At 37.7% G+C, this 18859-nt stretch overlaps 1 protein-coding gene across 1 annotated transcript in view; it reads right to left on the bottom strand.

The window, feature by feature from the left end:
• Nectin3 (nectin cell adhesion molecule 3) overlaps positions 1–18859 on the bottom strand; it is a 115001-nt gene that overhangs the window by 79827 nt on the left and 16315 nt on the right. The window contains 1 exon segment of the mRNA XM_028872041.2: positions 2700–3041. Within this exon segment, the coding sequence (XP_028727874.1) occupies positions 2700–3041 (342 nt within the window).

The raw sequence follows: 18859 nt of genomic DNA, 5'->3' as shown, positions 1-18859 counted from the left end.
TCTTAAAAAACAGTTTCTTCTAAATTATACGTAGCACAGATTATTTTCTATCAGTTTCAAACTTGCCATTCCATTGTTCTGTGTTTTGTTTTTGAGATGCTCAGGAACTGAACCAAAGCCCTGTGGAGGCTAGACACGCGTTCTGTCATTGAGATATGTCTCCAGTCCTTTTTGAAAAAGTTAATTCAAATGTATTATGTTTTTAATTACTTTGATGGTTGACTACATACCAAGAAATATCCTATTTCTCTTATCTGAGGCCAACTACTATGTGATTTTTGTTTGTTTCTAGTTTTTTCCATAAATTTATATATTGATGCATTTCCCCAAATGGAACAAGCAATATTGTTTAAAAGTCTCTGGTAATTCTAGCATCCTATGTTTGTGTAGATCTATTTGGGTGTTTTTTAAAGCAGTCTTGTGCATCCCAGGCTAGGCTCAAACTCACTCTGCAGCCTGCTGTGACTGACCTTCTCCTTTGTCTGCCTCCACCTGCAGAATGCAGGAGGAATTACAAGAATGTACCCTCCCACCCCCCACCCCCCCACCCCCACCCCCGGCGCTAGGGCCAATTTATGTTGAGCTGGAGGGTTAAAACTCAGTCTTCAAATGTGCTAGGCACTCTACCAACTGAGCCATACCCCAGACATGAGTTACTTCTGTTGTTTTTTTGTACAGGGAGTTGAAGATCAACCTTCCTTACTTGTAAGACTGGTGGTCCTCAAGTAGAGTGCAGACCTATATTTGAATTATATCTGGACAGAATTTCACTCAAGACTGCCTCTTGCTTCACTTATCTTAGCTCAAAGGCTGAGAAGCCATCTCTCCCTTCCATCAGCCCCAATCTCATCTGACCACCACAATGTTTCTCCAGGATCAATCAGCTTTCAGTGCAAAGTTAATTTCTATACCTTCATCTTTTCCCAGTATTAATGCAGTCATACTCCTCACTATATACTCTGGGATTCCAAACAGCCCAGTTGAAAAGCTGGCCTGAAAAAATTATAGAATCATTAAAGATTTATTTTCCTTGAGGAGCATGTATATCTAAAGTCAATTTTGAATGATATTGTTTGTTATTTTGTCTTGGTAAAAATTTCTGGGTAAAATAGTTTTATCACTTCAGTTGGCTTCTCTGTACAGATGCCCTCTGTGCTAAGCAATCTTCCTGCTCTGTCTCCTTGGACCCCTTACAACTTTGCTAAACTTAGAGAATACTATTCAATAAACTAGAAAATGTGCCTCAAATGCTGTGACTAACACACTTCCACGTGAGACCAAGGCTGTTGACCTATGAACTAAATTTCAAGCACCACGGGCTTGGGAGCAGATGAGGCAGGAGCATAAGCTCACACTTACAGCAGAAATACCAATTTTTCCATTCAAGTTATTTTCATATGCTCCAAATTTAAAATGTCTTATACTTCATACAAATCCTTTGCTCAACTGACAAATTACTTTTTCAGTGGTCCATTTCCAACCATTTCAATTCCTTCTATCCTATACTTTCCCAAAGGACACTTGCATGGCGAGAGATTTTCATCACAATGAGGAAGTTACTGGCATTTGATGGGTTGGAGTCCATGGATCTGTAACGCACTCTATGAGGAACAGGACAGAATCCTCAACAAAAAGAATTCTAGTTCTCACATTCAACAATTGAGTATTAAGGAAACTTTGCTCTAAGTACCTCTCAGACTTAGCTCTGTCAATCCCAGGTTTCCCTAAATTTCCTTCCATGTGCCAAACTCAAACTACCTATTACTTAAAGACTAACAGTCAGTCCTTTTATAAAATGTTTGACTTCTGTGTCCACCAACTCACCCTGTATCTTACAAAGGGAATCTTACTGGCCTTAGGGAAAGTGTTGGCTCCTCTAGCTTAGCAAAGAGGCTTTCTGTAGGAGGCGCTGAGCAGTGCCTCTCTCTCCACTTCCGTTACAGATTGTTGCTCCATCCCTGATCTATGACTACTACAGTACTCATCTGCATTTCCAGATTGCTTTATACTCCACTTCAGGGAACTACCACAATGCTAGCAGGTTTATTCAAAGTTTCATCATAAACTCTAACAATTCAGGGAGGAAACAGTGAAATAAAGTTTATTATGGAAAATAGTATGTGATTAAAATAGATATACAATTCTTCAATGGCAAAAACAAAAATCATTGTGAAAAACTGAAATACAAGGTGGCAAAAGACTCCAAGAAGTCCAATGCAAGTCATTAGAGAAAAAGAAGCAAACAAAAAATAGGAAAAACTTAAACAACAAAAATTTAACTAAGGTTTTAATATTGATGGAAGTAATAAAATGTTATAAGAGTTCCGGTTTTAAGAAGAGGATTTCATTCAGTAGCACCAGCTAACCTGGAGTTTATGGCAATAATCCTCCTCACCTCTCAAGAGCTGGAATGACAGGTGTGAGTCACCATGCCCAGCTGAAAATCACATCATCACTATAATTAAAGTGCCACCTATTATAAAAAGAGCTAAAACTATGCAGCATTACAGACTGGTACACAAAGACTTTGCTTACATTAAGAGAGCCTAGAAATACACAACTTTAAGACAGAATTTGAGAATGTATATTCGAATGTTTTTTAATTTAAATCACATTTACAGATATCCTCATTTTATATTCTTGAAAACATTTTTAATATGCTATTTATCACAGTAATAAAACCCAACTCAAGCACCTACCTAACACAGTCACAGTTGTAGAGGACTGGGCATTTCCAAGTGGGAATGTAACAGCTTTGCATATGTATTTCCCAGAATCTGAGAAGCCTATGTTATGCAGAGTAATCGTTGCATCATGAAGTGAATAGTTTTTAAACAAGATCCTTCCCTGATAGTCTCCTTGAACAGAGAACCCGTACTGAGGATGATGAACTGCAACAGTCTGTGTACTTTTGCCATGTATCTTCTCCCAGGAAATCTGTGTTATGGTTTCATTCACTTCAATTAGACACTTCAATGAAACATTCTTTCCCCACACTGCTGTGACATGTGGCTCCACGATAATTGATCCAGCTAAGGCACCTGTAAAGAAACACACGCAATATAGTTTTAATAATGGAAAAACGTATGCTAACATATAGTCATTGTCCCTTCCTCTACACACAAACACATATTCCACCTGCCCATCCCACCCAAACACACACCAACAGTAAGAGACTGAAAAGAGCTGGTATCTGGGTTCAGCTGAAGTCAGACTCCAAATGACTGTCAAATCATTCAACAGTGAGCTCAGTAGAAAGGGGAGTCCACTGGAGGCAAGCCTGGAAGCAGGTTCTCCCCACATCAGACTTCACATGAGATTTCAGACCTAGCTGCCACCTTGACTTCAGCACTTTGAGATTCTAAAGCAGGGTGCAACTGAACCATGTCTAGATCCCCTTCCCACTGAACCTAAGATGAGTGGTTGTTATTTCAAAGTTACCAAGCTTTAAGGTATTTTTTAATGCAAACTCATGAAAAAGTCTCATGAATACTGATTTTTATTAGGGGACAGGAACAGGACAATCAGATGGAAAAGGGAGGCAAGAAGGGGGTGAGGGAGGGTATACAGGGAGGGACAGCTAAAACGAAGGGCCATTTGAGAAGTATGGGAGTCTAATACAGTAGTTTCCTAAAATAGCTACATATTTAAAGGTGATCTAAATGGACCTGCTAAGTAATGGGGAGACAGAGCCCCAATTGGACATCTCTCGTTACCAAATGAAGCCTCCGGTTCTAGGAATGGGTCACATCTAATCAAGTTGCTGGCCAAACAACCCAAGCTACCGTTAAGACCACTGGTTCCTTTCCACAAACTTCCGCTGCTGAAGATAACAGCTACTCAATTCATTCAATAGAGAGGGAGAGCTGGCACTTACTTATCTTAGAGCCTTCACCCCTATGAAGTAATGTTTATGGCACTGGAAGGGACTCTGCGGGCTACCAAAGGGAAAGAGGTAAACACCAAACCAACTACAAATCCTTCAGTCTACAATGACATCCTGTCTGTAAGATGCACAAGTGGAACAGTGGAACTAGCCAGCCAATATCTGATTACATTTAAGGCCTACTCCATGAGATGGAACCCTTCCCCAACAATGCTTGAGGTGCCAAGAAACTAGGGGGAAAATCAAATAATACTGTTCTGCTAAGGAACACAGCCATAAAATGACTCCTAACGACATTCTACTATACTCATAGACCAAGGTCTCACTCAAGTCATCATCAGAGAAGCTTCCTCCTGCAGGAAACGGGAACGAATAGAGAGAGCCACTACTAGACAATAGTGAATACAGAGTAAGACACTTTGAACTCAGTCCTAAATGGATCTCCATCAATTTCTTTTCCTCAGTGCTCAGAGAACCCTAAGGAAGAGAAGATGGAAAGATTCTAAGAGCCAGAGGAGATGGAGGACACCAAGGAAACAAGCCCTTCTAGATACATATGACCAATGTACAAATGAACTCAGAGACTGTGGCAGCATGCACAGGGCCTCCATAGGTTTGGGTCTGATGGGGTCCCAACACTGAGGGGGAAGTGGACAGAGCCCTCATCCCTAACCCAGAAGCTACCTCCAACTGATAACTACTCACAAATGAAACAATTAGACTCCAGCAGAGTCTCACCGGGGAAACAAACCACTCTTAAGGCCAAGCCACTTCTGAAGGTTCTTTGTCTCATGAGGCTTTGTCACTGGTTTTTTTTTTTTTTTTTTTTTTTTTTCTTCTAATTTTTTTACTTTTCTTTACAGGTCCTTTTCATAGATACTATGGTTTCCAGTTCTGTGTTTTTATGGAATTCCTGTGTGTATGAATGAGTGTCACTATGTCTATATGTGTCTCCTGAGCTTTTTCTTTGGCTCTTTTTCTTTTGGTTTATTTTGTCCTACTCTGGTCTGTTTTTATTTTATCTAATTTTGTTTTATTATTATTTGTTTTAAGATGCCTGTTTGTATCTTAATGAGGGAAAGAAAGGGTAAGGATTTGGGTGGGTGGGAAAGTGGGAAGGATATAGGGAAGGGGAAATCATAATCATAATATATTGTACTAAAATTATTCTCAATAAAAAGTTGCTTTTACAATAAATAAATGCACATATTACGACATATTAAGCTCTACATTTTACACATAAAAATATATGATACCCAGCTGAATTATTCCAGGAATGAAAAGATACTTTGACTAATAATAATGAAAGCTGACATAATTTTCTCATTTGAAACGAAGCAATCATCAAACACACAGACGTTATTCATCAGGTGAATACAGAAGGTGGGATGAACGACATTCTGAAAAGCACTGCAGGTAAGATGAACAAGAGTGTAAAAGCAGCAGATAAGGTAAAATTACTCCATGACTTCTGGTCAGTGCATGTGGAATGAGAGATCCATCTATCAAACAGGGCTAGCAAGTGTAATTCTTTGAAAAGCAAGGAGAAGACAGTTCTGAAGCACAGTTTTAGACTTCTTGTATTTGAGGTGCCTACTTCATAACCAGAGGGACATGTTGGAAAAGCAGCTAGATCTCTAACAAAATGCTGTTCTGGAAAAACTGACAGATCTCATGCAAATTCCTAGAATCAATTTACAAAGACCTGGGCTTGTGAAGACATGAACTATATAAAATCACTTATAAGTTAATAAGAACAAAGAGAAGGAGATATGAAGACCAGTATTGGTGGTTCATTACAGCACATAAAGGTATGAAAGAAGAGAATTCTACAAAGATGACAGGAAACTGTATGGGGAGAACAAAGAGTCAAGCACTCTGTAGACCAATTTAAGTATCAACCAAAGATGAGTGCTAAATATTCTAAATGCTGCTTATACATAAAAAGGAGGACTGATAAGTAACTACTGTTTCAGCAACTATGGTGAACATAAAACTCTGATTGGGATACCTTAAAAACAGAGCCAGAGACTTTTGTTTTCATACACAAAAAAGTAACATGATTCACCCTCCTGTATGAAACCACCATTTCAGAGAGTAGTCAACATTAAAGTCTAATAGGCCTTTTGTGTATCTATGGATTATCTGTGGATAGAAATATTCAGAGAGGAAAAAAATTCCTTAAAGGACCCCAAAGCAAATACTGACTTTGCTGTGCACTGAGCACTATGCTAAGTCCATGACAGTATGGAGGGATACTCTGTTATGGTTCTTCTTCCACTTCACAGGTTCTCACTATCTCCTGTGTACTGAACACTATGCTAAGTCCACGACAGTGTGGAGGGATACTCTGCTATGGTTCTTCCTCCACTTCACAGGTTCTCACTATCTCCTCAGAATTCATTCTCTAATCACTGTTCACTTCTATCTCACTCAAATACTATGTACTTAACTTATGCGGTTGTACTGAACATGCACAAGCTATTTTCTCTAAGCAATACAATATAATAACTATTTACATAGCACACATTGTATTAGTAGTAAATACAATTTACAGTAATTTCAATTATATGGAAATACGCACCTCAAACTTGGGCATCTTAGAATTTGGAGGTCTCCTGGGAAAGGTAAGCTGTCCCAGAATCAATCCTTTGAGGATACCAAGGCTCCATTTGAGAGATAACAAACACAGTAAGCACTGTGTCTGGCATTAATTTGCAACATGCAAATGATTTCAAGCCCACAACACCAGAAGAGAAAACCTAAACTGAGTCAAGGCAGTTTTCCTTTACAACAAAATAGTTTTAAAGGTTCTAGCTAGAACAATGGAACAAGAAAAATAAAAGGCATTGGAAAGAAATAAAACTACTTCTCTCTCTCTCTCTCTCACACACACACACACACACACACACACACACACACACACACACACACACACACACCACAATCTGTATGGATAATCTGATAAATATCTACCCAAACTGTTGGGATTCTGCTTATGTCATCAGCAGACACAGGCAACTAAGTACTTGTCTTTAAAAAGCCAGATGTAGACCCCCACTCTGTTTTCTCTCTGCTCTCTCTGTTCTCACTCTGCTTCCTCCCCCCAGGCCTGGCTCTCTCTACCCCCTTTCCCTCCTAATAAAGCTCTAAAAACTAATATTGGGTTCTGCCTTGGCCTGTGACTTTTCCACCTGTAACCAGCGCCACCAACCAGTGCAGTTTTGCTATCACAAACAAGCAACATTGAGACTGTTTAACAAGGGCAACGGCCATCTTTATGAAGACTACAGAACAAAATACATAACTGACTGGATTTCTACAAACTAACAGTGAAAAGTAAAAAAAATAAATAAATAAACATTTTAAATACTACTGTCAGTGGTTGCACCAAAAAAGAAATGGGGGATAAATCTAACCAGAAATGTGAAAAGGACTGTACCACCTGAAACTAAAAACAAGTGTTAGGGGAAATATAGAGACCTAAGTAGAGAGATGGACTCTATCCATGAGTCAGAAACTGAAGAGTAAGACATTATGTCTCTCTAAATTGATCTGTACACTCAATGCAATCAAAAACCTATTCAAATTTTAGGAGCAATAGAAAAGATGTTGATAAAAGTCACACGGAAATACAAAAGTGATCTTGGTTAGGCAATAATCTCTTTGTTATGCCACTACAAGAATATTCAGTGAATACCACCAATAAATTTCTGTTCCTTATGACACTCTTGGACAAGCCACCAACCAAGTGAAGATCTTTACAAATATACAGATAACTAAAAGGGATATCTGATGAGGACCAAAATAGATAAGTACTCAACAGTTACTCCACAATTTAAAAGACAATACTTTTAAAGGTGCAGCTGAAAAGAAATAGCACCAAAGTACACAGAGTGATATTTAACATCATTAGAAAAATGCAAGTTGAGATCACAATAAGATGATCACTCTATACTCACTACTGTTACAAAATTGAAAAAAGAACAACTACTCCACATGCTGGAGAGAATGTGGATAAATTGAATCCCTCATGAAATGCTGACTGACTACAAAATTATATAAACACACTGGAAGCATCAGATAGCTTCTGTCCACATACCATGACTTCCACATAAATGTATACAACAACTTAATCCAAACAGCCCCAAACTAGAAATAGCCCTCTTGTTCATCAACAAGTAAACAAATTGTGATATATTACGGAGTGAACTATCACTCAGAAATGAAAGAGGAACACTCAATTTAGAATAAGCAGGAACTTCTCAACTTGAGAATGGACATCTAAAAAAAAAAAAAACCAAGACCATATAAACTTGGAACCCATTTGTCAATACCTGCAATAAAACCTGAAGTATTGCACCGGAATTACATTGAATATGTATGTCAATTTGTGAAGAATGAACATCTTGACAATATCATGTCTTTCTATTCATGAACGTAGGAAATCTCTTCATTTATTTGGTTTTTGCTTTTATCCGGATTTTAATAGTTTTCTGCATGTGGGTTATTGTAGATGTAACCAACCGTCTTATTAAATAAGAAACACAGAACCAATGTAAAAGAGAAAGCCGAGAGGTCAGAGCTCAGAGCTAAAATCTCACCCGTCCTCCTGCGGTGGTCCTAGCTTCCCGAAAGAGAGCTATTTCCTGTGTGTAAGTCTTTTCATAGTCTTTTGTTCTGCCTTCTCATTGGTTGTAAACCCAAACATGTGACTGCCTCATCACTGTATGTACAGCCCCCCAGGTCTTAAAGGCATATGTCTCCAATGCCGGCTGTATCCCTGAACACACAGAGATCTACCTAGCTCTTCTACCAAGTGCTGGGATTAAAGGCATGTGCCACCACTGCCACACTCTTGCTATGGCTCTAATAGCTCTGACCCCCAGGGAACTTTATTAACATACAATCAAAATCACATTTCAGTACAATTAGAATACCACTACAGGTTATGTACATGAAAGCTTTATTAGATTCTTATATGAACATTTCATTTTAGAGATGTTCATGTAAATGCTACTTTTTTTTTTTATGGAAAATAGTTTTTCTTCACACTGTATATTCTGATCGGGTTTCCCCTACGCCAACGCCCCACTCATTCAATTCTATGCCTTATTTCTTTCTCTTCTCAGAAAACAGATTCCACATGTTCATTGTAACCCAGTTTATAAAAATGCAATTTTAACAAAAGCATTTGAAGGATGAAATGCATGGCTTGATAATACTGCTCCAGGAGCTGTGGGTTAATACTAAAAAAATCCAGTGCCAATTGTAGCATACCTCCATATGACAACTGTAGGAAGGTCCTACATGCATCCAAAACAATGCATTTGGCATTTCTCTCAGTTTCCCACCAGAATTCAATGATAAGATCCAATTTCTGATGACACAAAATATCTTGGATGTAAGATACAAAGAAATTAAGCAGGAATGGAATGAATACTACCTTCTTTCTGGCAGCTTTTATAATGTTCAAGATGTTATACAGGCTGCTGGTGGAGAAGAGGCACTAATGGTCCTATCTGGCTATGATTCCTACAAATGCAATACCAACTACCCAAACTGGATGAGCCTACTTGTGCAGCAGTAGCATGCCTAGGAATAGCCAACACCTCTGGATTTGACATCTGCTCCACAAAAGGAAATCCATGCATGGTACTATAAACCTGGTAAAAACCCCATGAATGGTAAGTCAAAAGATCCTTTGTGGGAACCGACTGCTACTGTTGAGCTAAACCGGCACAACATCAAGCTGCCTTCTAAATACTCATGTTTTTATACCCATGGTCAAATGCTACTATTAGTCTTAATCAGATGGACTCTCTTTCCAGCGAATGGCAGTGAAACTCATTGCTGCTAAAGGTGTTGAGAGTAAGTGGCAGCTGAGTGCTCACCCCTAAACAGAAAACTTGGATCACTCCATTGAATGTTTAGGTAACATCAATGGAAAGAGGGTGGAATGAATGTAAGATAGTGAGAAGGACTGAAAAATGCCATCTTCTGGGCAATAACAGTCACTGTCATCATGAATTCAACAGCAACAAAGGGCTACCTGCTCTGGGCCCGCACAAGAATTGGCCAGTGAACATTCATGCAAAAACGGGCCCCTATCCCCTTCATTGCTAAAATATTGGTTACTGATAGATGCCGGGAGAAGGAGCCACTGTCTTCAGTTGTGTTCATATTTGGATAGTTTCTAGTCCATGATCACACATAATGGCTCTAGTTAAACTCAGTGTTAACAAAACAACGATGACAACAAAACATGAGTCTGGGAAAGAAACCAGTATGGGTTTGGTGAGGGTGATAAAAAAAGGGTTGGGGAATGGGGAATAAGAGTAATCAGAATGCTGTGTGTGTGTGTGTGTGTGTGTGTGTGTGTGTGTGTGTGTGTAAGAGAGAGAGAGAAACTGCCAGAGAACAAATTAAATTACAATAATAAAAAAGTATTAATGACCACAGAGAGGACTAAAGTAGATGAAGGGAAAAATAAATTCACAGCCTTATCATGAAATTTAACAAAAGAGATTAAAAGATCATCAATGTGAAGGAAAAATTTAAAACCATGAAAGAAAAATTTAGCAAGGACAATGAGATGCTGAGAACAAAAAACAAATAATAAACAGGGAAATCATCAACATGCAAGATTAAGGAAAAAATTAAGTCAAGACAACATCAGTCATTCATTTACAAACAAAAATATACAAGACCAGACCTAGCAAGAGCCTAAACTTAAGTATACAGGAGTAGAAATATTGATATAAAAAGTAGAGACACAGAATCAAATAACATTACAGTAGAAAATTCCCCAAATCTAAAGAATTGATACCCTTTACAAGATACTTAGAACCCCAAATAGACATAACCATAGAAAAACCACTCTATAACTCAGTGTATTGAAAATGTCCAAAAACATCTATTTCTTAAGAGGAAAAGGTCAAATTACTTACAAAGGCAAATGATCTAATTAAAGACAGCTTCCAAAAACATAAAACATCTAGAACAATCCTAACAAAGGAATGAAGGATCTCTACAATGAAATTTTCATAATACTGAATAAACAGGTACTTAAGAAAGACTCCCATGCTCATAGATTAGCAGAATTAATATTGTAAAATGGCTGTTACCAAAAACTATCTCCAATGCTATCTCTATTAAAATTCCAGTGAAAGTCTTTATACACAACTACAAAAACAATCTTAAAATTCCCATGGAAGAAAAAAAAAAAGACTTCAAATAGGCAAAGAAATCCTAAATAGTAAGAGCATCTCTGGGGGAATCAGAATATCTTCTGACATCAGATTGTCTCAAAGACACACAGTAACAAAAACAGCAAGACAGTGGCACAAATGTAGACACTTAAACCAGTGGGGTAAAACAGTAGGACCCATAAATAAACTAACCCAGCTATAACCTTGCTTGTGTACAAGTTAAGTCTAAAGGAGACTGGAGACTGACTGGAGAGGAGGAAATAAGAGACAGCAGTGGGATACTTGTGACATGAAAGAGAAAGGGACTAATAGAGAAAGGAAGAGGACAAATCAGAAGGGGAGGATGGCTGAAGAAGTGTGGGAGCCCACAGAGGTTTCCTAGTGAGATCTGAGCTTGCTTTACCCAGCAGAGCTGCATAAGGGGATAGACTGACCACATGCATAGTTAGTTACTAGGTGATTGGAAGGGTCTACACTTGGCTGTGCTAGGGGGAGGTCTTTTGCTCCACCCCTTGGCATTCCTATAAAAAGCCCCTTAGAAGAGACAAAAGGGGCCAAGAGATAAGGATCCAGGCCTCCCGAGGCTATCCTGTGTTTGTGTTTCTGTTTCTCTCACTTCTATCCTTCTACCTAAATCTCTTAATCCTCACTCCTCAAGAGTATCCTGGGGGAAAAGGTAGGGGCGGGTCTCCCAAAAATTGTGCCATGAACAGGGACCCAGGGACTTGGCGAAAGAGGTGTTAGGGGAGGTTGCGGGTGTAAGGCATGCCAATAAGGAATTGATAAAGGGGATGGCATTTTATTCTCAAGAGTCAAGTTAGGTAGTGGAATGCTGAATTTGAAAAGTGAAGATGCAGCATGTATTTCTATCTAGATTTCTTTCTCACTCTTAATTTCCTTCTATAAAAATTAAGTAGAATATAGGAATATAGTGTAGGAAGAAATTTAGAGTAAAGTAGAATATAGAAATATTGGGTTAGGAATATATTTAAGAAAAAAAGATAAGCAACAAGTCAGAGAAAGCATGTCTTTGATTTTCCAATTATAGGGCTACAAACACAAAATCCTGGGGAAGAATCAGAAAAATCTATAAAAAAAAAAAAAAATGGGTGGAAAAAGATTCCTATGGAAGCTTTTGGCCTGGAGACAGATTAGAATCAAGCTCTGAGAGGCAGATGAAAGAATTTTCCCTGAGACAGATGTGGATAAAATAAAACTTTTACCTCCGTTGATGCTGCCACTGTATGAAATCATACCATCAGAATTAGTCTTTGTTTGTCCATGAAGTCAAAAGTTTAGAGAATAGAAGATTTGGGGAAAACTTAATAATTTTTCTCTCAAAAACTGAAACCTTATTTGGGAAAAACATAGTAAAATCTCTCTCTAAAAATCTAAAAGCTTTTCAGACTTTTCTCAGATTTTTTTCTCTTTCTGTAAGGGCAAAAATTTAACTCACCTCAAAACAACATCTATCAGTATGGGAAAAAATCATCTCTAATTGCTCTAAGAAAAAAGAAAAAACTTGGTATATAGAAAATCCTCTCTGGGGGAAAAAAAATCCTCTCTGCTAGTCCTGTCTCTCTTTCAAGCTAGTATTAGAAAATTAGCAGCCAGAGTTCCCTGCAGCTAGAGCCTAGCAGAAAAGTGCAGGCAAAAAGCTGAAGCAGGGACAGCTTGCCTCAAAGTGAAGCAGCAACAGAGGCGGGGAGGGGCTGCTGGCATGGAGGAAGCAGTGGAGGCTTTGAAATCCTCCCTGCAATGAGGGAGACAGGGCTTGAGTTCCTAAAAATCTCTCTGAAAAGGCTTTTAAATATTTTCATTTTCTTTCACTGACCTGATAAGGTGGAAGAGCAAGCACTGAGGAATTTTTACTTCAGGCACCAAAACATCTGTCTGAATGCAGGCAGATAGATGTGACCCAGTCTGGGAACAGTGTCAGGCAAAAATTCTGATTAGAGAGGTACACCTGTCAAACGGTAATACAGGCATCCTAAAGCAAGCTTAAGGAAAACAGAAACCTCCTTTGGGGAAAAAAAAAAAAAAAAAAAAAACTTCATTTGCTCTTGATTTTCAGTATGAAAACAAACCATGTGAACAGAAGTGGGAATGTGTCGGACCCAAAAGGCACCTTGGGAAACCTAGTCCATAAAACGTCATTAGTAACTGCGGGAAGACATAGAAAAAGGTAGAAATGTATCAGCTCAAAATGGCGATACGGCCCTAAAACTTTTTTTTTTTTCAGCTCCAAATGCAGAAATCTTAGTCTTACTTCTTTAGAACTAGGAACAGGCAAAAAGCTTGCCTCTCAGAAGATAATTAAAAGTGTTAATACTGTTTGTCAACAAGCCACTTTAAAATATTTTAGAAAACAAGGAAAAGCGGTCCTCACACTGGGAAATTGCTTCAGGTATGAAAAAACCTTATGGGATTGTTTGTGCTTAAAAATACAAAAGGGAAGCATTGGCATCATTAAAAGAACTCATGGTAATCTTAAAAAGCAGCTTTAAAAATTTAAGAAGGAGGGAAAATTGTACCCACAGGAGTCTCATATCAAAGCTTACCATGAACTCTGAACTTAGAAATAAAGCAATGTTGAGTTCACTTATAATTTTTTACTATGGTAACTTATAATTTGTGTACTCTATCTTGTTGAAAGAAAATAAGTTAGTTCTGTTAAGAGATTCTTTCTAGTGTAAGTTAACTTCTTAAGAGATTCTTTAAAATACTTCTATAGTTTCCTCTTGACTATGAGTTTGATAAATAGTTCTAAGAAATCTCTTCTAGATATATACTAAAGTTTGTAAAATAGTACTCTTTTGAATATGTTTGTAAACAAGTATATGTTGAATGCGAGTTTGTAAAAAGTGTAAATGTTGAATGTAAGTATAAATGTTTAATGTAAGTTTATAAAAAGTATAAATATGTATAGTGATAATAGTTCATTTAAGAGATCTCCTCCAGATGTTTGCTAAGGTTTATAAAGTAGCCCTATAGAATGTAAGTTTGTAAAAAGTGTAAATACATATAGTAAATAGTCATGCTAGTTGTTAATATGTATAATAATATTCTTACTAGAATTATGTAAATATTAACAAACCAGAGTTTGATGAAGCTAAGGGAATCTAAGTTTGGTGCAGTTTATTTGATGTGGTTTGCATCAAGAGTTTATTGATTTAAAAAAAAGGGCTTCGCACAGCTAAGGCTGTTACAGACATCTTAAGACCCATTCAAAAAAGAACATTTCATCTTGGTCATCGTCTACTCCTTTACTGAAGGTGTGGCAGCCTAGCAATCACTGGGCTGTTCAAACTACTTGCAAGCTCCTGAGTCAGAGTTGAGTTAAGCTATGTACCCCCTCCTGCCAGAGGCTGGTAGTCAGAGATAGGCAACTTTCTTCTTGATAGCTTCCAACCTAAGCCACAGTATGCTTGATGGAAAACATAATGGAAGAATAATCAAGGATGACCTAAGACAGACCCAGTCCATCTGAGGGGCCTGAGGAGTTCTTTAAAATATTAAGAGGAAGGATCTTGTGGGAGCTCACAGGTTTCCTAGTGAGATCTGAGCTTACTTTACCCAGCAGGGCTGCATAAGGGGATGGATTGACTATGTGTTTGGTTACCAGGTATTTGGAAGGGTCTGCACTTGGCTGTGCTAGGGGGACGTCTTTGCTCCACCCATTGGCATTCCTTTAAAAAGCCCTTTAGAAGATACAGGAGCTGGTAGACTAGGATGCAGGCCCTCCTGGGGCTATCCTGTGTTTCTGTCTCTCTCACATATATATTTCTATCTAAATCTCTTATCCCTTACTCCTCAAGAGTATCCTGGGGGAAAAGGTAGTGGTGGGTCCCCCATAGGAAGGAAGTTGTATATGAATAAAGTATAATGACATCCATTTCTTCCTATGCTAAATTTAAAATTATTTAGCAAAATAAAAGTATAATGCCTTATCATTCCCATATAATAAACCCTTCAGAGTTTAAATATCTTTAGTCATAACCTAACACTTAAGGCTTTCACTTCACTTCCACAGGAAAATTGAAAAGCAATTACCTAATGTATTTAGAACTACTAAATTATTTCACCCTATGCCTCCGAAATACAGAAAACTCTTCATTTACCACTGAGGACATTTCTATATTTTCCTACTGCATAAATATTTCTCACAAAATTTGGAATAGGTCATGAAATGCCTAAATAAAACTCAGTTTCTAAAAAGTAAACATTTGTCTCAAAAAGGATATTTTCCAGATTATATAATCTAACTTATTTTACAGTGCAGTAAGGTGTTCTTTCCATATGGCCAGTTTATGACAAAAACAGAGTCAGGAAGCAGCTTCCTAGATTTGAAAGGACATTTTCCCACCCTCATCGTATTGTGCACAGTATGTATGAGAAAAATTGGAAAGTTTTGCACAAAGAGAAACTAGATTACTTATCTAGTCTTTCCAAACTTTGATGTCTTCCAAAACACAAAGGCGGAGAAGGGTTGTGTTTCATGAGTAAACATTACTTCCACCACAAGCAAACATGTAAGGATTTTCATAGTAATTACCAAGACTCTGTCCTTTTGATTTGAGATGGTTAATACTACTGTCAATTTGACAGGCTACAGAATCACCATGGAAACAAGTCTATGGGCATGTCTATGAGGTATCATCCAGATTAGGTTAGCTGAAGCGGGACGACCCACCCTAAATGTCAGTAGTACCATTCCATCAAAAGGGCTGTGGTCTCTCATTGTTCAAGGAGAACATTAGCTGAGAACAGCATCATCTCCTCTGCTTCACACTCTGCAATGTGATGGAGCTTCCTTGAGGTCCTGCTGCCATGACTTCCCTACCACGATGGGACTCAGAGCCAAAATAAGTCCTTCTTTCCTTAAATTGCTTGTCAAGATATTTCGTCTCAGTACTGTTATATTTTTAAATAATGAAATGAGTTAAAGATTTCAAGTTTTACTTCTAACGAAATGTGTAACTCACAATATTTTAGTGATCATAATGAACAACAGGAGGCAATTTTCAACCAAATGAATTATTTTTTAACCACACTTAGGAATTCACTCCAACCCTTTACTTTTGGTTCTGTATTTCTGATATTAAATGTACAGTGGGTAAAGGAAAACAACCCACAAATAGGCAATTTTCATCTCAGAAGCACCAAACACTATAAAGAACTACTGCTTTTAAGACACTAATCTACTTTCAAGTTTCAAAAATACTAGATTTCTATAATGATTAAACACAAAATTTTGTATACAAGTTAACATGAATGAACAATCTCAAAAACATTCAATATTAAGGGCAGAATCTCCAAATACTCAGAGCTTACAGTTTAGTGGTATACTTTTCAGATATAAAAACTACTGATGCAGATTAGCAAGATGAGTCCAAGTGGGTAACAGTACTTGCCACCAAGCCTAATGGCTGAGCTGAACTTCAGAGGCCACATGGTGCAGAAGAGAACCAACTCCACAAAGTTATCGTCTGACCTCCACATACGCCTGCCATAGCACATGGATGGATGCACACAAACATAACACACACACATACACACATACACACATACACACACACACACACACACACACACACACACACACGCACACACACACTCTATATAAATAAAGATTTAAAGTGTTTGTAAATAAGAAGGTGAAAATTCAAAAACATAACTTTGAGCCAAACTAAATTGTATTCAAGAACACACAAATTCTCTAAATTATACTAGTAACACTCTGGATGCAAGTTTATCTTACCACTTAAAAGATGTCAATGTCACCACCTAACTAGCAAATCTTCAGCAAATTTTAAAAAACAAAAACAAAAACAACCACTCAAAACACAAGAGCAAGTACTAACTAAGCACCAGGAAGAATTAGTAAATACATTTATTTGACATTCAGATAAAACTAGCTGGATTCTACAGTGCACCAACCCACTTTCCTTCAGATCCTGGAATTTGGTCATCTATTGAGCAAGGAAGCACACCAGAATTTGGATATCTATTGAGGAAGGAATCAACTCTGGTGAAACATGCTTCAATGGTTAGACAGTTCATACATGCCATCACAGCTTTTCCTGGGAGAATTAAGTGCACCCTCTGGGACTATAGGAAAGAACTCTGGAAGCTTGTACCTGGTTTTCCCCATGCTGCTTTATGACCCATTGCTAATAATGCTTGTACTGTTTTGCTGTAATAAATCAGTCTTTAGTATGAAAGTATACTGCACCCCAAATTCCTAAGAAACTTTCTAACATACCTTTTAAGAAAACAATTATCAGGGCTGGAGAGATGGCTCAGCAGTTAAGAGCACTGGCTGCTCTTCCAGAGGTCCTGAGTTCAATTCCTGAGTTCAATTCCCAGCAACCACATGGTGACTCACGACCATCTAATAGTGGGATCTGATGCCCTCTCCTGGCATAAAGTGTACATGCAGATAGAGCACTCAAATCTAGCACATGTAAAAGACTCCTACAAATCTAAAACCCAATCTAATAAAAAGAAGAAGAAAATGAACATATATTTCACAAAGTAAGTATTCACATGCCCATAATCCTGAGACCCCAGCCATCAGGGAAATACAAATAAAACTCATGTTTTAATATTACTCAACAATTAGAATGGCTAAAGGAAAAATCTGCTATTATAAAGGAAACTTATACTCTACTGGCAAGAGTATAAACTGGTATAAGCCTTTTCAAAGCAAATCATGCTTAAGAGAGCCCAGAAATTCCACTACCACGACAGGTGATGTGGATGCTCATAGCAGTAAAAGCCTTAAAAGTAAAAACAACTCAAAGTAACATCAGAACCCTAATAAATTTTGCAACAGTCAGTACAAAGAATAATATACAATGATTTAAAAAAAAAAAAAGTTCTATATAATTATGTGGTCCAACCCACTCATATCAGTAAAAAAGTATTTTGCAAGTTTAGATGCAACTTAGTGTTAACAGAATTGTGGTTATTCTCTGGAGACTTGAGATTGAAAAAGAGTTAGAAGAACCTTTGGAATACTGCCAATGCTTTATTTCTTGGCCAGAGTTGTGGTTTCAAGGATATATTAACTGTATTACAATCCATCCAACAGCACACTTACATACGTAAGTTTTAACACTTCATTCATCTGTGTGAAATTTTGTCCAAGTCAGCTCATACTAAGTATCTTCAAAATACTCTATTTATCTGGCACTTTGACTTCAATCAAACCCCAAATCCCAGTTTGTACTACCAAAATAAAAATCATCACGCTTTTGTTATGGGTTCGATTTTGTCATAGAAAATGATATACTGAAGACCTGTAAATGTGACCTTATTTGGAAATAGAATTATCCACACATGTAAGTAACATGTAACTTAAGATGTGGTCACACTGAAGTAGGGTATGCCTTTAGTATAACAGACTCTTGTCCAAAAATCCTAGGCCGTATGTTCAGAGAGAGGCATATGATGACAGAGGCAGTTACTCCAGCGACAAAGCTGTAAACAGCAAAACTGACAATGGCCACACGAACTAGTTAGCAAGGAAGGAGTCTCTTTTGTCTTAGAACGTGACTTCTGACTTGTAGATTCTAGAGCCGAAGAGAATACATGTATGTGGTTTAAGTAACTTGGTCTGCAGTGCTTACTATGGCATCCGCAGGAAGCCAATGAATCCTTCCATATAATTTCAGATTCTCACTTCAACCTCCTGTTCAACAATTATTATATTACTCTCTTACTTATACAATACAAAAATCCAAATCCACTCATTTCT

The sequence above is a fragment of the Peromyscus leucopus genome, chromosome 12, assembly GCF_004664715.2.
Source record: "Peromyscus leucopus breed LL Stock chromosome 12, UCI_PerLeu_2.1, whole genome shotgun sequence".
In the NCBI taxonomy this organism is placed as follows: domain Eukaryota; kingdom Metazoa; phylum Chordata; class Mammalia; order Rodentia; family Cricetidae; genus Peromyscus; species Peromyscus leucopus.
Note: the sequence above shows the minus strand (reverse complement) of the source record. Positions and strands in the feature narration are given on the sequence as shown.